The sequence below is a fragment of the Pristiophorus japonicus genome, chromosome 13 (assembly GCF_044704955.1).
Source record: "Pristiophorus japonicus isolate sPriJap1 chromosome 13, sPriJap1.hap1, whole genome shotgun sequence".
In the NCBI taxonomy this organism is placed as follows: Eukaryota; Metazoa; Chordata; class Chondrichthyes; family Pristiophoridae; genus Pristiophorus; species Pristiophorus japonicus.
This window is the reverse complement of record NC_091989.1, coordinates 179,183,894-179,204,407: the sequence shown is the minus strand read 5'-3', so window position 1 is coordinate 179,204,407 and position 20,514 is coordinate 179,183,894. Positions and strand designations below refer to the sequence as shown.

The following is a 20,514-nucleotide window of genomic DNA, read 5'->3' as shown; positions in this document are numbered from 1 at the left end:
TTTGAGTGGCCGTAGTTTTTCAAATTGTTGGGCACTCAGAAGTGACTGGCTGGCTCCTGTGTCCAGCTCCATGAGTACCGGGATACCATTTAATAGAACTTTCATCATCATAGGTGGTGTTTTGGTATACAAGCTATGGACGTCTGCCACATGAACCTGCTGGACTTCAGCGTCCATAGCTTTGCCCCAAGCATCACCCTGCCTTGCAGACCCCTCGTCTGGTTCCTCTGCCTCATAAACTAGCCTCGCTACGGGCTTTCTGCACATTCTGGCCAGATGTCCACTGAAGTTACAGTTTCTACAGATAAATTGTTGAAACCTATAGGTTTTCGCAGCATGACTGCCACCGCACCTCCAGCATGAGCTGAGATTGTTGTGAACAAAGGAACTGTTAACATGCATTCCTCTCTGATTGTCTCTTTGATTACTCCTGAGCACTCTGTTGCTGAATGTCAATGGTCCCATCCCGGGACGCATTGTCCCTTGTGATGGCGTGAATTGCCGATCCCCCCGCCATTGTCTCTGTTGCTGGCCCACCCTAGAGCCTGTTGCTGCCTGGGCGGTGTCGAATTGCCCTTGCCTGCCTGCGGGGTTCTGTGTCTCGTTTACAATGTTAACTCCCTGGTCCATCGCCACGTTGGAACCAGGGCTGCGCGCATAAATTATCCTGGTCTCCTCTTCCCCTGCCATGAAGGTCTGAGCTATCAGTGTTGCTCTTTCCAAAGTCAAGTCCTTGGTCTCAATAAGCTTCCTGAAAATCCCGGCATGACCAATGCCCTCAATGAAGAAATCCCTTAACATCTCCCCCCTGCAGGCGTCTGTGAACTTACAGAGGCTGGCCAAACGCCGAAAGTCCGCAACGAAGTCCGATATGCTTTGTCCCTCCCGACGCCAGTGTGTATAGAACCGGTGCCGGGCCATGTGTATACTGCTCGCCGGTTTGAGGTGCTCACCGATCAGAGTGCTGAGCTCTTCAAAGGACTTATCCGCCGGCTTCTCGGGTGCGAGCAGGTCTTTCATCAGCACATACGTCTTGGATCCACAGCTGGTCAGTAGATGTGCCCTCCGTTTTTCAGCCGTTTCCTCTCCCAGCCAGTCCTTCGTGACAAAGCTCTGCTGGAGCCTCTCAACGAAATCGTCCCACCCCTCAACAACACAGTACCGTTCCTCTGTGCTACCGGTGGCCATCCTCGTGGGTCGTCGATTCCCGTTTCTCGTCGTCAAATGTGGTGTCCTTACACCTTACTATAGAATCACACGAGGCATGTACTGCAGACAAGATCACTATGTGACCTGACACTTTTATTCCCAGGACCAAGAAGTGCTGACCCTGCGTGGGACCTCCCTTTATATAACTGGATGACTAGGTGAGGACTGTCTCCCACAAGTTCACCCCCTGTGGTCAAGGTGTGCATTACTCAGGTGTATACAGTGTACAGTTTTGTTACATCAAGGTTACAGTTATGTGAAGGTTACAAACATGACAGACAAGGCCTTGGTTTAACGTCTCAGCCGAAAGACAATGCCTCTGACAGTGCAGCGCTCCCTCAGTCAGCCTAGATTCTGTGCTCAGGTCTCTGGAGTGAGGCTTAGAATCCGCAACCTTTATGGCTCAGAGGCGAGAGTGCTACCACTGATTGAGCCAAGGCTGACGCCTATTAGGTGGGACTGTTTTTCGGATCAGATGTTAAACTGAGGCTCTGACTACCCTTTCAATTAAGATTCCATGGCACTATTTTGAAGACGAGCAGGGGAGTTATCCTGTGTGACCTGGCCAAATTGCTGTTTGTGGGAGCTTGCTATGCGCAAATTGGCTGCCATGTCTCCCTACAACAGTGAGTACACTTTGAAAAGTGTTTCATTGTCTATAAAGCGCTTTGGCACTCTTTCAGCAAGCCTTACTTCTTAAATAGTTATTCAGAATAATGACTGGCCTGCTTGTCTACCTGATAAGCTTCAGGAAAGCAAATGTTATGTTAGCTTTTGTTACAATGGGATTAGAGTATAAGAGTAACAAAGTCTTACTACAATTATACAAGGCATTGATGAGGCTACATCTAGAGTACTGTGTACAGTTCTGGTCTCCTTAGCTAAGGAAAAACAGTTTTGTTTCAGAGGGAGTGCAACAAGAGTTCACTCGACGGGTTTCTTGGATGAGGGGATTGCCCTATGAGGAGAGATTGAGTAGACTAGGCCTATATTCCCTCGAGTTTAGAAGAATGAGAGGTGATCTTCTTGAAACATATAAAATTCTTAAGGGGCTTGACAGGGTTAATGCTGAGAAGATGTTTCTTCTGGCTGGGGAGTCGAGAACCAGGGGTCACAGTCTCAGAATAAGGGGTTGGCCATTCAGGACTGAGAGGAGAAATTTCTTCACTCAGAGGGTTGTGAATCTTTGGAATTCTCAACCCGCGAGAGCTGTAGATGCTCAGTCGTTGAATATATTCAACACCGAGGTCAATAACTTTTTGGGAACAAAGGGAATTAAGAGATTGATGGGATTGAAGGCCAATAAATCCCCAGGGCCTGATGGTCTGCATCCCAGAGTATTTAAGGAGGTGGCCTTGGAAATAGCGGATGCATTGACAGTCATTTTCCAACATTCCATAGACTCTGGATCAGTTCCTATGGAGTGGAGGGTAGCCAATGTAACCCCACTTTTTAAGAAAGGAGGGAGAGAGAAAACAGGGAATTATAGACCGGTCAGCCTGACATCGGTAGTGGGTAAAATGATGGAATCAATTATTAGGGATGTCATAGCAGTGCATTTGGAAAGAGGTGACATGATAGGTCCAAGTCAGCATGGATTTGTGAAAGGGAAATCATGCTTGACAAATCTTCTGGAATTCTTTGAGGGTGTTTCCAGTAGAGTGGACAAGGGGGAACCAGTTGATGTTTATTTGGACTTTCAGAAGGCTTTCGACAAGGTCCCACACAAGAGATTAATGTGCAAAGTTAAAGCACATGGGATTGGGGGTAGTGTGCTGACGTGGATTGAGAACTGGTTGGCAGACAGGAAGCAAAGAGTAGGAGTAAATGGTTACTTTTCAGAACGGCAGGCAGTGACTAGTGGGGTACCGCAAGGTTCTGTGCTGGGGCCCCAGCTGTTTACATTGTACATTAATGATTTAGACGAGGGAATTAAATGTAGTATCTCCAAATTTGCAGATGATACTAAGTTGGGTGGCAGTGTGAGCTGCGAAGAGGATGCTATGAGGCTGCAGAGCGACTTGGATAGGTTAGGTGAGTGGGCAAATGCATGGCAGATGAAGTATAATGTGGATAAATGTGAGGTTATCCACTTTGGTGGTAAAAACAGAGAGAAAGACTATTATCTGAATGGTGACAGATTAGGAAAAGGGGAGGTGCAACGAGACCTGGGTGTCATGGTACATCAGTCATTGAAGGTTGGCATGCAGGTACAGCAGGCGGTTAAGAAATCAACTGGCATGTTGGCCTTCATAGCAAGGGGATTTGAGTACAGGGGCAGGGAGGTGTTACTACAGTTGTACAGGGCCTTGGTGAGGCCACACCTGGAGTATTGTGTACAGTTTTGGTCTCCTAACTTGAGGAAGGACATTCTTGCTATTGAGGGAGTGCAGCGAAGGTTCACCAGACTGATTCCCGGGATGGCGGGACTGACATATCAAGAAAGACTGGATCAACTGGGCTTGTATTCACTGGAGTTCAGAAGAATGAGAGGGGATCTCATAGAAATGTTTAAAATTCTGACAGGTTTAGACAGGTTAGATGCAGGAAGAATGTTCCCAATGTTGGGGAAGTCCAGAACCAGGGGTCACAGTCTAAGGATAAGGGGTAAGCTATTTAGGACCGAGATGAGGAGAAACTTCTTCACCCAGAGAGTGGTGAACCTGTGGAATTCTCTACCACAGAAAGTTGTTGAGGCCAATTCACTAAATATATTCAAAAAGGAGTTAGATGTAGTCCTTGCTACTATGGGGATCAAGGGGTATGGCGAGAAAGCAGGAATGGGGTACTGAAGTTGCATGTTCAGCCATGAACTCATTGAATGGCGGTGCAGGCTCGAAGGGCCGAATGGCCTACTCCTGCACCTATTTTCTATGTTTCTATGTTTTTATATGGGGATAGCGCGGGAAGGTAAAGTTGAGGTAGAAGATGAGCCATGATCCCGTGGAATGGCAGAGCAGGCTTCAAGGGCAAAATGGCCCACTCCTGCTCTTATTTGTTCTGTTCTTATAAGCTACATGGAACATCAAAAGAGCTTTGGGATGTTACTCCTACTCCTGCACCTATTTTCTATGTTTCTATGTTATCCGAGACCCAATATGGTGCTATATTAAAATAAAATAATTGCATTTATATTGCGGCTTTCCCAACCACCGTAAGTCCCAAAATGCTTAACAGCCAATGAAGTACTTTTTGAAATGTAGTCACTGTTGTAATGTGGGAAACACAGCAGCCAATGTACGCACAGCAAGCTTGCAATGGGATAATGACCAGATAATCTGTTTCAGTGATTTCGGCTGAGGGATAAATATTGGCCAGCACACCGGGCAGAATTCTTCTTCGAAGGGCAGTGCGGCATCTCACCACCACCGGCCCGCCCGCCCGTCTCAGGGGACAGCCTCTTCTTTGAAATAGTGCCATGGGATCTTTAACATCAACCTGAGAGGGCAGAGGTCTCGGTTTAACATCTCATCCGACAGACGGCACCTCGGACAGCGCTGCGCTCCCTCGGCACTGCACTGGAGCGTCAGCCTGGACTTGCAAGTGATGAGTTGCTGAAGGTGTCTTTGGAGACCATGACTCTGCAATCATGACCAGGTGGTGGCGATGCGCCGGAACGCAAGGTGGCGCTGTGGGAGGAGTCGCTCCCTCCCTGGGCCGCGGGGTCTCCGCTTGCTGTGCATTGGTTGTTGTTGGCGGCTGTCCCCGGAGACCGGCGGTGAGATGGCGCACTCCTCGAACGCAGGGTCTGTCTCTCTCTTCACTCAGTGTATAACATCGCGGAGTTTGGGCGAAGTACGGCCCCAGGGGATTAGCAGCCGAGCAGCGGCCGGACTGCGCAGCCCGAGGGGACGGGCCTGGCCGGGCCGGACCGGACCGGGGAGGCCCGAGGCCCCGGGCCCCGGTTACCCCTAGCAACGGGCTCCCAGTGAGGGCGGCCGGGCCCGCGGTGACGGCCGGAGCCGGACAATCGGCACAGGCCCTCACAGCCCATCTACCACATCCACACACTTACACCCTGTTTAAATAATAAAACCCATTTCATACACATTTACATATCAGTGTATATGAAGCATTCAGTGTAACTTCACACATTTCAATTACTGTTAACCACAGAAATTTACAGCACGGAAGGAGGTAATTTCGGCCCATTGTGTCCGCGCCGGGCCGACAAGAGGCAAGAAACATATAAAAATAGGTGCAGGAGTAGGCCATTCGGCCCTTCCAGCCTGTACCACCATTCAATAAGATCATGGCTGATCATTCACCTCAGTCGGGTACATCTAACTCCCTTTTGAATATATCCAGCCTAAACCCACTTTCCAGCACTGGGTCCGTAACCCTGTAGGTTACTGCACTTCAAGTGCGCATCCAAGTACTTTTTAAATGTGGTGAGGGTTTCTGCCTCTACCGCCCTTTCAGGCAGTGAGTTCCAGACCCCCACCACCCTCCGGGTGAAGAAATGCCCCCTCAAATCCCCTCTAAACCTCCTACCGATTACTTTAAATCTATGAGCCCTGGTTGTTGACCCCTCAGCTAATGGAAATAGCTCCTTCCTATCCACCCTCTCTGGGTCCCTCATCATTTTATATACCTCAATAAGGTCTCCCCTCAGCCTCCTCTGTTCCAAAGAAAACAACCCCAGCCAATCCAATCTTTCCTCATAGCTAAAATTCTCCAATCCAAGTAATTTCCTCATAAATCTCCTCTGTACCCGCTCTAGTGCAATCACATCTTTCCTGTAAAGTGGTAACCAGACCATTTAATATAAATTTACACGTTTCAATTATTAACCATTTAATACATTTACATATTTCAGTATATAATAACCTATAATATAAATGTGCACATTTCAATTATCAGTGTCATAGAGTCATTACAGCACAGGAGGAGGCCATTTGGCCTATCGAATCCGTGCCAGTTCTCCTGAGCAATCCAGTTAGTCCCATTCCCCTGCTCTACCCCTTAGCCCTGCAAATTTATTTCCTTTAATTGCCTATCCAATTTCCTTTTGAAATCATTGATCGTCTCCGCATCCACTACCCTATTCAGCAGCGAGTTCCAGGTCATTACCACTCGCTGCGTAAAAAAGTTCCTCCTCACATCCCTGCTGTATCTCTTGCCCAAAACCTTAAATCTGTGTCCCCAGTCCTTGTTCCATCAGCTAATGGGAACAGCCTTTCTCTGTCTACCTTATCCAAACCCATCATTATCTTGTACACCTCTATCAAATCTCCCCGAAACCTCCTTTACTCCAAGGAGAAAAACCCCAGCTTCTCCAACCTAACTTTTCAGCTAAAATCCCTCATCCTTGGAGCCATTCTGGTAAATCTTCTCCATACTCTCTCAAGGACCTTCACTTCCTTCCTAAAGTGTGGTGACCAGAACTGGACGCAATACTCTAGTTGTGGCCTAATCAGAGCTTTATAAAGGTTCAGCAAAATTTCCCTGCTTTTGTACTCAGTACCTCTATTTATGAAGCCCAAGATCCCATATGCTTTGCTAACTACTCTCAATCTGTCCTGCCACCTTCAAAGATCTATGCACGTGAACCCCCAGGTCCCCTGTCCCTGCACTCTTAAGAACTGTGCCATTATGTCTATATTGTCTCTCACTATCCCTTGTGCCAAAATGCATCACCTCACACCTCACAAAGGCAGCCTGACATCAGTAGTGGGGAAAGTGTTGGAATCAATTATAAAAGATGAAATAGCAGCACATTTGGAAAGTCATGACAGGATCCGTCCAAGTCAGCATAGATTTATGAAAGGGAAATCCTGCTTGACAAATCTTCTAGAATTTTTTGAGGATGCAACTGGTAGAGTGGACAAGGGAGATCCAATGGATTTGGTGTATTTGGACTTTCAAAAGGCTTTTGACAAGATCCCATACAAGAGATTGGTGCGCAAAATTAAAGCACATGGTACTGGGGGTAATGTATTGACGTGGTTAGAGAACTGGTTGGCAGACAGGAAGCAGAGAGTTGGGATAAACGGGTCCTTTTCAGAATGGCAGGCAGTGACTAGTGGGGTACCGCAGGGTTCAGTGCTGGGACCCCAGCCAATTACAATATACATTAATGATTTGGATGAGGGAATTAGGTGTAATATCTCCAAGTTTGCAGATGACACTAAGCTGGGTGGCAGTGTGAGATGTGAGGAGGACGCTAAGAGGCTGCAGGGTGACTTGAACAGGTTAGGCGAGTGGTCAAACACGTGGCAGATGCGGTATAATGGGGATAAATGTGAGGTTATCCACTTTGGTGGCAAAAACACAAAGGCAGAATATTATCTTAATGGCAGCAGATTAGGAAAAGGGGAGGTGCATGGTACATCAGTCATTGAAAGTTGGCATGCAGGTTCAGCAGGTGAAGAAGGCAAATGGTATGTTGGCCTTCATAGCTAGGGGATTTGAGTATAGGAGCAGGGAGGTCTTACTGCAGTTGTACAGGGCCTTAGTGCGGCCTCACCTGGAATATTATGTTCATTTTTGGTCTGCTAATCTGAGGAAGGACGTTCTTGCTATTGAGGGAGTGCAGCGAAGGTTCACCAGACTGATTCCCGGGATGGCAGGACTGATATATGAGGAGAGACTGGATCGACTGGGCCTGTATTCACTGGAGTTTAGAAGGATGAGAGGGGATCTCATAGAAACATATAAGATTCTGACGGGACTGGACAGGTTAGATGCAGGAAGAATGTTCCTGATGTTGAGCAAGTCCAGAACCAGGGGACATAGTCTAAGGATAAGGATTAAGCCATTTAGGACTGAGATGAGGAGAAACTTCTTCACTCAGAGAGTTGTTAACCTGTGGAATTCCCTGCCGCAGAGAGTTGTTGACGCCAGTTCTGTAAAGTCCTTACACAATACCACAAATCCACACGAGGCACATTCTATGGACAAGGTCACTCCATGACCGGAACCTTTATTCACAGGACCAAGAAGTGATGACCAGGTGAGGAGTGTTTCCCATAAGTTCACCTCCTGTGGTCAAGGTGTCCATTTCTTACGTATATACAGTATTGCAGTATTGTTACATAAAGGTTACATACATGACATCACCTCCCCCTCAACATCGTATTGGGATCATAGGTTAAGTCTCTCGGGTGGTCTGCACTCTCTCGTGGAGCACCGCAGTTGGGGTTCTGGTTGTTGAGCCTTGGTATGTGTGTCTGTCCCCTGTGGTGATTCCGGCCTGTCCGGGCTGACCGCAGGGACTGTGCATGCTGCTGAATGTTCTTGTTGCTCGTTCACTGGCGGTGGTGTGAATACCATCTCATGATCTTCCTCAGGTTCCTCAGTGTCCATGCTGAACCATTTTTTTACTTGGTCCAGATGCTTGCGGCATATCTGCCCATTGTTAAGTTCAACCACTATGACCCTATTCCCCTCTTTGCCTATTACAGTGCCCTCAAGCCATTTGGGCCCCAAAGCATGATTGAGAACAAATACGGGGTCATCAATTTCTATACATCTCCCCCTTGAATTTCGGTCATGGTACTTGTTTTGGGACTGGCACTTGCCCTCAACAATGTCGGACAGGACTGGATGAATGAGGGACAGCCACGTTTTGAATGTTCGTTTCATGAGTAGCTCCGCGGGCGGGACACCCGTGAGCGTGTGCGGTCGGGACCTATAGGTCAGCAGGAGGCGCGATAGGCGGCATTGAAGGGAGGGTCCTTGAATTCGGAGCATGCCTTGTTTTATGATTTGAACCGCATGTTCCGCCTGGCCATTGGATGCCGGCTTGAACGGTGCTGTCCTGACATGGTTAATGCCATTACCCGACATGAACTCCCGGAATTCGTAGCTTATGAAACATGGGGCATTATCGCTAACAAGGAAGTCCGGCAAGCCGTGGGCCGCAAAGACCGCGCGCAGACTCTCCACGGTGGTGGATGTCGTGCACAAATTCAAAATGATGCACTGGACCCATTTCAAGTACGCATCAACCACAATCAGAAAATTTTTTCCCATGAACGGGCCCGCGTAGTCGACGTGAATACGTGACCATGGCCTGGTGGGCCAGGGCCACGGGCTGAGCGGGGCCTCCCTGGGGGCATTACCTAGCTGGGCACACGTCGTGCACCTGCGAACACAGTGTTCCAGGTCTGAATCAATTCTGGCCACCACACATGTGACCGGGCAATGGCCTTCACCAGCACAATGCCTGGGTGCTCGCTGTGGAGTTCCCTGATGAATGCTTCCCTGCCCCTCTGGGGCATGACTACCCGGCTGCCCCATAGTAGGCAGCCGGCTTGGATGGAGAGCTCATCCATCCGTCTGTGAAACGGTCTGACCTCCTCAGGGCATGCTCCGTGTGCGGGCGCCCAATCCCCAGTCAGGTCACATTTCTTAATCAGGGATAGGAGGGGATCTCTGTTGGTCCAGATTTTGATCTGGCGGGCTGTGATGGGGGAGCCTGCGCTGTCAAAGGCACCGACAGCCATGACCATCTCAGCGCTTTGCTCCGCTGCCCCCTCAGTGGTGGCCAGTGGAAGCCTGCTGAGCGCGTCAGCGCAGTTTTCGGTCCCGGTCGGTGCCGGATGGTGTCGTCATACGCAGCGAGCGTGAGAGCCCATCGCTGTATGCGGGCTGATGCATTGGCATTGACAGCCTTGCTGTCTGACAGCAGAGATGTTAACGGCTTGTGGTCCGTTTCTAATTCGAACCTCCTGCCAAAAAGGTACTGATGCATCTTTTTCACCCCATAGACACATGCAAGTGCTTCCTTCTCAACCATCCCATATCCCCGTTCAGCTTGAGAGCGCGACCTGGAGGCATAAGCCACAGGTTGTAGTTGACCCTCAGCATTGCCCTGCTGCAACACGCACCCAACCCCATAGGACGATGCATCACATGTCAGAACCAATTTCTTACGGTGGTCGTACAGGGTCAGCAACTTATTTGAACAAAGTAGGTTCCGCGCCCGATTGAAAGCCCGTCCCTGACAGTCCTCCCAAAACCAATCGCAACCCTTACGCAGGAGCACGTGTAGCGGCTCCAACAATGTGCTTAAGTTCGGCAGAAAGTTCCCGAAATAATTCAAGAGTCCCAAAAATGAACGCAACTCCGATGTGTTGCCGTGCCTGGGCGCTCATCAAATGGCCTCCGTTTTGGATTCGGTGGGCCGAATCCCGTCTGCAGCAACCCTCCTGTCCAGAAACTCGACCTCGGGAGCCAAAAACACACACTTAGGCTTCTTGGGTCGCAGGCCTACCCGGTCCAGTCGGCGTAGCACCTCCAGGTTGTGGAGGTGTTCCTCGGTGTCATGACCGGTGATGAGGATGTTGTCCTGAAATACGATTGTTCTGGGAATGGATTTGAGCAGACTTTCCATGTTTCTTTGAAAAATCGCGGCCGCTGATCGAATGCCAAATGGACACCTGTTGTAAACAAACAGTCCCTTGTGCGTGGTGATGATGGTCAGTAGTTTAGATTCGTCGGCCAGTTCTTGGGTCATGTAGGCTGAAGTAAGGTCCAACTTGGTGAACAGCTTGCTACCTGCCAGTGTGGCAAAAAGGTCCTCCGCTCTCGGGAGCGGGTATTGGTCTTGTAGGGACACCCGGTTGATAGTAGCCTTGTAGTCACCACAGATCCTGACCGAGCCATCCGCTTTTAGGACGGAAACGATGGGGCTTGCCCAGTTGCTGAATTCAACGGGCGAGATGATGCCCTCTCTCAGCAATCGGTCCAACTCGCTCTCAATTTTCTCCCGCATCACATACGGCACCGCTCTGGCTTTGTGGTGCACTGGTTTGGCTTCCGGGGTGATGCGTATCACTACTTTGGTACCTTTGAACGTCCCAACGCCAGGTTGGAATAGTGACTCAAATTGTTGTAGGACTTGTGAGCACGCACTTCGCTCCACAGATGACATTGCGTGCACATCCCCCCATTTCCATTTCAACTCAGCTCACCAGCTCCTCCCCAACAGTGCGGGACCATTGCCCGGGACAATCCAGAGCGGCAGCCGGTTCACCGATCCATTGTGTGTGACCGCCAACATTGCACTGCCTAGCACTGGAATGATTTCTTTGGTGTACATCCATAATTGAGTCTCAATGCGTTCTAGTTTGTGTCTGCTGGCTTTGAGTGGCCACAGCTTTTCGAATTGTTGAACACTCATGAGTGACTGGCTGGCCCCCGTGTCTAGCTCCATGCGTACAGGGGTGCCATTTAATAGGACTTTCATCATCATTGGTGGCGTTTTGGTATATGAGCTGTGAATGTTTGCCACGTGAACCCGCTGAACTTCAGCGTCCATTGATTTGCCCCAAGTGTCATCCTGCCTCGCAGACCCCTCATCTGGTTCATCCGCCTCGTATATTAGCCTGGTTACAGGCTTTCTGCATATTCTGGCTAAATGGCCACTGAGGTTACAATTTCTGCAGATGAACTGTTGAAACCTGCAAGTCCTGGCAGCATGTCTGCCCCCACACCTCCAGCCTGAACTGAGATTCCCATTGTTGTGAACAAAAGAGCTGTTACAAGGCATTCCTCGCTGATTGTCCCTTTGACTGCTCTTGAGCACCCTGTTAGTGGGTGTCAATGGCCCCATGCCGGGCCGCATTGTCCACTGGGGGGGGGGCGTAAATGTCCGTTCAGCCTGCCATTGTCTCTGTTGGAGACTTACTCTTGGGCCGATTGCTGCCTGGGGTGTGTCGAATTGCCCTCGCCTGCCTGCGGGGCTCTGTGTCGCGTTTATGATATTGATTTCCTGATCCATCGCCACGTTGGAGGCAGAATTGCGCGCGTATATTATCTTGGTTTCCTCCTCCCCCGCCATAAAAGTCTGAGCCATCAACGCCGCCGCTTCCAAGGTCAAGTCCTTGGTCTCAATTAGCTTTCTGAAAGTCCCAGCATGACCGATGCCCTCAATAAAGAAATCCCTTAGCATCTCCCCCCTACAGGCGTCTGTGAACTTACAGAGGCTGGCCAACCGCCGGAGGTCCACAACGAAATCCGGTATGCTCTGTCCTTCCCGACGTCGGTGGGTATAGAATCTGTGTTGGGTCATGTGTATGCTGCTCGCTGGTTTGAGGTGCTCACCGATTAGTTTGCTGAGCTCTTCAAAGGTTTTGTCCGCCGGCTTCTCGGGTGCTAGCAGGTCTTTCATGAGCACGTAAGTCTTAGGTCCACAGATGGGCCCTTCGCTTGTCGGCCGCTGCATCTCCTAGCCAGTCCTTCGTGACAAAACTCTGCTGGAGCCTCTCAACGAAATCGTCCCAGTCCTCACCAACACAGTACCGTTCATCTGTGCTGCTGGTGGCCATTCTCGTGGGTTGTTGATTCCTGTTTCTCATCGTCAATGTAAAGTCCTTACACAATACCACAAATCCACACGAGACACGTTCTATGGACAAGGTCACTCCATGACCTGAACCTTTATTCACAGGACCCAGAAGTGATGACCCTGCATGGGACATCCCTTTATATACCTGGATGACCAGGTGAGGAGTGTCTCCCACAAGTTAACCCCCTGTGGTCAAGGTGTGCATTTCTTACGTATATACAGTATTGCAATGTTGTTACATAAAGGTTACATACATGACAAGTTCATTGGATATATTGAAGAGGGAGTTAGATATGGCCCTTACGGCTAAAGCGATCAAGGGGTATAGAGAGAAAGCGGGAAAGGGGTACTGAGGTGAATGATCAGCCATGATCTTATTGAATGGTGGTGCAGGCTCGAAGGGCCGAATGGCCTACTCCTGCACCTATTTTCTATGTTTCTCTGTATTAAATTCCATCTGCCCATTCTGCTAGCCTATCTCTGTCCTGTTGCAGTCGATTGGTATCATCCTCACTGTTTGCCAGACCTCCAAGTTTGGTATCATCGGCAAATCTATAGTCCAATACCCACTCATATATATATATATATATATATATATCAAAAAAAGCAGTGGTCCTAGCACTGATCCCTGGGGAACACCACTGTCTACCATCCTCCAGTCTGAAAAACAACCATTTACCACGACTCACTGTTTTCTTTCCTTAAGCCAATTTCTTATCCAAGCTGGCACTGACCCATGAGCCTCAATTTTGTTAACCAGCCTTTTATGTGGTACTTTGTCAAACACGTTCTTAAAATCCATATAGACAACATCCATTGAATTCCCATCATAAACCTTCTCTGTTACTTTCTGAAAAAATTCAATTAGATTAGTCAAACACGATCTGCCTTTTACAAATCCGTGCTGGCTCTCTTAATTAACTTAAACCTCTCCACGTGCCTGTTAATATTTTCCCTGTTTATTGTTTCTAAAACCTTCACCACCACCGATGTTAAACTGACCGGCCTGTAGTTACGAGGATTGTCTTTACACACTTTCTTGAACAAGGGTGTTACATTCGCCACTTTCCAATCCTCTGGCACCCTATCTCCACCCCCACTTCCCTTAGCAACCTGGGATGCAAACCATCCACTCTAAGCATATCCAGCCTTTCCAGTACATACTGCCTATCAATTTTCACCTCATTCGTTACCTTTACCATCTCTGCTTCTACCGATATTTTGTCAGCATCCTCTTCCTTAGTAAACACCGATACAAAGTACTCATTAAGTATTCTAGCCTTGCCCTGCGCCTCTAAGCATATATCACATTCTTTGTCCCTAATAGGCCCCACCTCACCTTTTACAACCCGCTTACTATTTACATGCCGGTAGAAGATTTTTGGGTTCCATTTTAGTTAACTGCCATTCTATTCTTATATTCTTTCTTTGCCAATCTTATCTTCCTTTTCACTTCCCCTCTCAACCTATTCGGCAATTATTAACCATTTAATAAATTTACACATTTCAATTATTAACCATTAAATATAAATTTACACATTTTAATTATTATCAACCATCTATTAGAAACCTCTTAGAGACAGTAATGGGGCGGAAAGGTTTTTCCGACCGGGAGCAGACGGATGGTCTGACCCATCCGAAATTGCCCCCGAGCCAGGGGCGGAGGAGATGGGTTTCCGCTACGCCCTGTCGGGCACGTGCCCAACCCGTTACTACCTAGCGGTGACTCCTTACCGCCCCGCGAGGGAAATTGCCCGGTGGCAGCAGATCCGCTGCCGGTCGGTGCCCCCGACAGCTTTTCCCGGTGGGATGCTCCCAACTCTCTGTCGCCCCAAACACCGCTTCGAAATTATCGAAAAGTTAAAGAGGCCAATTTCACTCTATTCCCCACCCTATCGATTCGGGCGGAGAATATTCATTGAAGTCAAATTATCCACCCCAAACAGGGCGGAGGGCAATTTCGGCTCCCCAAGTGTCCACATCCAAATTCCAACTTGTCTTTTCTCTTTCAACTAACCTGCTGTATGTTTTGAACAATTCCTTTATATTTATATTGAAGAAAATCCCAAAATAAATTTGCACTGTGGGAATAATATCTAGGTAATTTTATATATTTATTACTTAGTTAATATGATTCTGTATTATCTTATAGAAATGTCTCCACTTATATAGTTAGTACATAATATATAAATTATATTTTTGCATTACATATATATGTTTTTGCAGCACGTTTGATTCAGAGGTTTGTGACAAGGAGCTATCATGACAAGACTGTTTTTGAACATTGTTCTTTAAAAGAAAAAGTTCCATTTTTTATTAACTTTAGGCTGCTATAACAGAATTAAACTTATTCTAAAGTCAGACTGAATTAGTAAGAAAATAATTAATATATTATTTTTGTTAAAAACGAATGTGTTGTATACATAAAATACATGTCAAAACTGGTGGTTTATAGAGAATAAACTAGTGACATGGGAAGTGCTAAGTGGTTTGTTTTCCAATCCCTGTATCAATTGATATATTTTCTAATGGAAGATCTAAGGGACAGATGATTCACAGGGAATGAATGGTTCTTGTTTTTTCTTAATGGGAATATAGAGTGGTGCAGATTACTGCAAAGACGTAGGCCAGGGCCATGTTAATCACAGAGGGACAGCTGTATTTTTTTTGTTTCAGGGGAGGGTTTAAATTGAGCACTGCTCATACTTTAGAACAGATGTGCCCACTATTTTGGAGCATTGGGCTGTAACTGGGGTTGTAACTAGTGAGTGGACCTTGTCTGACTAACGATGCACTTAGCACGAGTACAGTGCTACTTTCCTTCAGCAGTATTGTGAATTCCTGGTACAGGTCTCAACTGAAGGAGGAGAGCAGCGCTGTTGGGAATGGGAGCTGCGTCAATCCAGCGATCTCCTGCAAACATAAAAACATAGAAAATAGATGCAGGAGTAGGCCATTCGGCCCTTTGAGCCTGCACCACCATTCAATAAGATCATGGCTGATCATTCCCTCAGTACCCCTTTCCAGTTTTCCCTCCATACCCCTTGATCCCTTTAGCCGTAAGGGCCATATCTAACTCCCTCTTGAATATATCCAATAAACTGGCATCAACAACTCTCTGCAGCAGGGAATTCCACAGCTTAACAACTCTCTGAGTGAAGAAGTTTCTCCTCATCTCAGTCCGAAATGGCCTACCCCTTATCCTAAGACTGTGTCCCCTGGTTCTGGACTTTCCCAACATCGGGAACATTCTTCCCGCATCTAACCTATCCAGTCCCGTCAGAATCTTATACGTTTCTATGAGATCCTCTCTCATCCTTCTAAACTCCAGTGAATACAGGCCCAGTTGATCCAGTCTCTCCTTATATGTCAGTGCAGCCATCCCGGGAATCAGTCTGGTGAACCTTCGCTGCACTCCCTCTATAGCAAGAATGTCCTTCCTCAGATTAGGAGACCAAAACGGAACACAATATTCCAGGTGAGGTCTCACCAAGGCCCTGTACAACTGCAGTAAGACCTCCCTGCTCCTATACTCAAATCCCCTAGCTATGAAGGCCAACATACCATTTGCCTTCTTCACCGCCTGCTGTACCTGCATACCAACTTTCAATAACTGATGAACCATGACATCCAGGTCTCGTTGCACCTCCCCTTTTCCTAATCTGCCGCCATTCAGATAATATTCTGCCTTTGTGTTTTTGGCCCCAAAGTGGATAACCACACATTTATCCACATTATACTGTATCTGCCATGCATTGGCCCACTCACCTAACCTGTTTTAAGTCATCCTGCAGCCTCTTAGCGTCCTCCTCACGGCTCACACCGCCACCCAGTTTAGTGTCATCTGCAAACTTGGAGATATTACACTCAATTCCTTCATCTAAATCATTAATGTATATTGTAAAGAGCTGGGGTCCCAGCACTGAGCCCTGCGGCACTCCACTAGTCACTGCATGCCATTCTGAAAAGGACCCGTTTATCCCGACTCTCTGCCAACCAGTTCTCTATCCACGTCAGTACATTACCCCCAATACCATGTGCTTTAATTTTGCACACCAATCTCTTGTGTGGGACCTTGTCAAAAGCCTTTTGAAAGTCCAAATACACCACATCCACTGGTTCTCCCTTTTCCACTCTGCTAGTTACATCCTCAAAAAATTCCAGAAGATTCATCAAGCATGATTTCCCTTTCATATATTCATGCTGACTTGGACCGATCCTGTCACTGCTTTCCAAATGCGCTGCTATTTCATCCTTAATAATTGATTCCAACATTTTTCCCACTACCGATGTCAGGCTAAGCAGTCTATAATTACCCATTTTCTCTCTCCTTTTTTAAAAAGTGGTGTTACATTAGCTACCCTCCAGTCCATGGGAACTGATCCAGAGTCGATAAGAGTGTTGGAAAATGATCACCAATGCATCCACTATTTCTAGGGCCACTTCCTTAAGTGCTCTGGGATGCAGACTATTAGGCCTCGAGGATTTATCGGCCTTGACTCCGATTGATTTCCCGAACACAATTTCCCGTCTATTAAGGATATCCTTCAGTTCCTCCTTCTCACTAGACTCTCGGTCCCCTAGTACATCCGGAAGGTTATTTGTGTCTTCCTTCGTGAAGACAGAACCAAAGTATTTGTTCAATTGGTCTGCCATTTCCTTGTTCCCTATTATAAATTCACCTGAATCCGACTGCAAGGTACCTACGTTTGTCTCCACTAATCTTTTTCTCTTCACATATCTATAGAAGCCTTTGCAGTCAGTTTTTATGTTCCTCTCGTACTCTTATTTTCCCCCTCTTAATTAAACCCTTAGTCATCCTCTGCTGAATTCTAAATTTCTCCCAGTCCTCAGGTTTGCTGCTTGTTCTGGCCAATTTATATGCCTCTTCCTTGGATTTAACATTATCCTTAATTTCCCTTGTTAGCCACGGTTGAGCCACCTTCCCCGTTTTATTTTTACTCCAGACAGGGATGTACAATTGTTGAAGTTCATCCATGTGATCTTTAAATGTTTGCCATTGCCTATCCACCGTCAACCATTTAAGTATCATTTGCCGGTCTATTCTAGCCAATTCACGCCTCATACCGTCGAAGTTACCTTTCCTTAAGTTCAGGACCTTAGTTTCTGAATTAACTGTGTCACTTTCCATCTTAATAAAGAATTCTACCATATTATGGTCAATCTTCCCCAAGGGCCTCGCACAACAAGATTGACAATTAGTCCCTTCTCATTACACATCACTCAGTCGAGGATGGCCAGCTCTCTAGTTGGTTCCTCGACATATTGGTCTGGAAAACCATCCCTAATACACTCCAGGAAATCGTCCTCCACCTCATTGCTATCAGTTTGGTTAGCCCAATCAATATGTAGACTAAAGTTGCCCATAATAACTGCTGTACCTTTATTGCACACATCCCTTATTTCTTGTTTGATGCTGTCCCCAACCTCACTACTACTGTTTGATGATCTGTACACAACTCCTACTAGCGTTTTCTGCCCTTTGGTGTTCCGCAGCTCCACCCATACCGATTCCACATCATCCAAGCTAATGTCCCTCCTTACTATTGCATTAATTTCCTCTTTAACCAGCAACGCTACCCCGCCTCCTTTTCCTTTCAGTCTATCCTTCCTTAATGTTGAATACTCCTGGTTGTTGAGTTCCCAGCCTTGGTCACCCTGGAGCCATGTCTCCGTGATGCCAATTACATCATATCCGTTAACTGCTATCTGTGCAGTTAATTCGTCCACCTTATTCCGAATGCTCCTCGCATTGAGGCACAGAGCCTTCAGGCTTGCCTTTTTAACACACTTTGACCCTTTAGAATTTTGCTGTATTGTGGCCCTTTTTTTTTTTTGCCTTGGGTATCTCTGCCCTCCACTTTTACTATTCTCCTTTCTATATTTTGCTTCTGCCTCCATTTTATTTCCCTCTGTCTCCCTGCATAGGTTCCCATCCCCCTGCCATATTAGTTTAACTCCTCCCCAACAGCACTCGAAAACACTCCCCCAAGGACATTAGTTCCGGTCCTGCCCAGGTGCAGACCGTCCAGTGTGTACTGGTCCCACCTCCCCCAGAACCGGTTCCAGTGTCCCAGGAATTTGAATCCCTCCCTTCTGCACCACTCCTCAAGCCACATATTCATCTGAGCTATTCTGCGATTCCTACTCTGACTAGCATGTGGCACTGGTAGCAATCCTGAGATTACTACTTTTGAGGTCCTACTTTTTAATTTAATTTAGCTCCCTAAATTCGTCTCGTAGGACCTCATCCCGCTTTTTTACCTATATCATTGGGACCTATATGCACCACGACAACTGGCTGTTCACCCTCCCTTTTCAGAATGTCCTGCACCCGCTCCGAGACATCCTTGACCCTTGCACCAGGGAGGCAATATACCATCCTGGAGTCTTGCTTGCGGCCGCAGAAACGCCTATCTATTCCCCTTAGCAGTGGTGCTTGTGATTTTTTTAAAAATTCATAATCCTGTGGTAGATTAGCCGTTTTCTCAATAGGAGGGATCTCACTGAACAGTTAATGCGTCTATCTGTACCTGAAGTACATAAGAAATATCAGTGCCATACTATGTACGTGAAGAAACTGCACGCCTTTTAGCTTTGCATCGAGCACACGTTGTCCGAGCCTGCATAAATTGAGCCAGAGAAGGAGCGAGGTTTTTTTACACAGCGAGTTGTTGCGATCTGAAATACACGGCCTGAAAGGGTGCTGGAAGCAGATTCAATAGTAACTTTCAAAAGGGAATTGGATAAATACTTGAAAAGGAACGTTTTTCAGGTCTACGGGGAAAAAGCAGGGGGAGTGGGACTAATTGGATCGCTCTTTCAAAAAACTGGCACAGGCACACGATGGGCCAGATTGCCGCCTCCTGTGTTGTATGATTTTGTGAAAAGTGATCGTGACATTGCCTGACAAGTCATTCCAAGTTTGGTCATTCTCTACTTTCCATGTGTCGTGTGATTTTCTGATCAAGTACTTACCGTTTTGTCTAAAAAGTCTTGGAGGCAGTGAAAATTTTCCTTCTGAAAAAGGTAATAGGGAGAGGTGGGATTGTAATGCATGGCAATGATACATTTCAGGTCTTTTGAGAGAAAGGAAAGTTTGGAGATAAGTGATAATTGACATTTTTGTACAGGAGCAGTGCTAAAGAAATGAAACTTTGCTTTTGGGGGCAGTGGAAATGCTGGTCATAAAGACAAAGGAATGTCGTGTGAACAATGATTGCAGTAAAGACATGCAACAATGTATCTATCCATTATGGGAATATAGTAATCGGAGGAGGCCATTCAGCCCCTCGAGCCTTTTCATTCAATCAGATTATGGCTGATCTGTAACTCAACTTCATTTACCTGCCTTTGCTCCATATGCCTTGATACCCCTACCTAACAAAAATCTGTCGACCTCAGTCTTGAAAATTACAATTGACCCAATATCTGCAGCCTCTAGGGGCAGAGAATTCCAGATTTCCACTACCCTTGGTTTGAAAAAGTGCCTCCTGATTTCTCCCCTGAATGGCCTAGCTCTGATTTTAATTCCCCAACAGAGGAAGGAAATAGCTTCCATCGAGTGTACAGCACAGAAACAGGCCATTCAATCCAGCTGGTCTATGCCAGTGTTTATGTTCCACACAAGCTTCCTCCCACCCCTCTTCATCTAACCCTATCAGCGTGCCCTTTTCTACCTCATGTTTTTATCTAGCTTCCTCTTTCTTACCACTCTCTGGGTAAATAAGTTTCTCCTTAATTCCCCATTAGATTTATGAGTGACTACCTTGTATTTATGGCCCTTAGTTTTTGAATCCCCTTCAGATGGAATCATCTCTATATCTACTCTATTGAACCCCTTCATAATTTTAAAGACCTCTATCAGGTCACCTCTCAGCCTTCTCTTTTCTAGAGAAAAGAGCCCCAGTCTGTTCAGCCTTTCCTGATAGTTAGAAGCTCAACGTTTTGGTATCGTCCTTCGACATTTTTTTGCACCCTCTCCAATG

The 20,514-nt window shown here is 47.0% G+C and overlaps 1 protein-coding gene across 1 annotated transcript in view; it reads left to right on the top strand.

Moving 5' to 3' along the window:
* Nucleotides 1-4,874: 4,874 nt before the first annotated feature.
* Nucleotides 4,875-20,514, top strand: part of nudt7 (nudix (nucleoside diphosphate linked moiety X)-type motif 7) — a 35,782-nt gene continuing 20,142 nt past the window's right edge. The window contains exon 1 of the mRNA XM_070898286.1: nucleotides 4,875-4,955. Within this exon, the coding sequence (XP_070754387.1) occupies nucleotides 4,933-4,955 (23 nt within the window). The 5' untranslated portion in view covers nucleotides 4,875-4,932. The remainder of the gene's footprint in view (nucleotides 4,956-20,514) is intronic.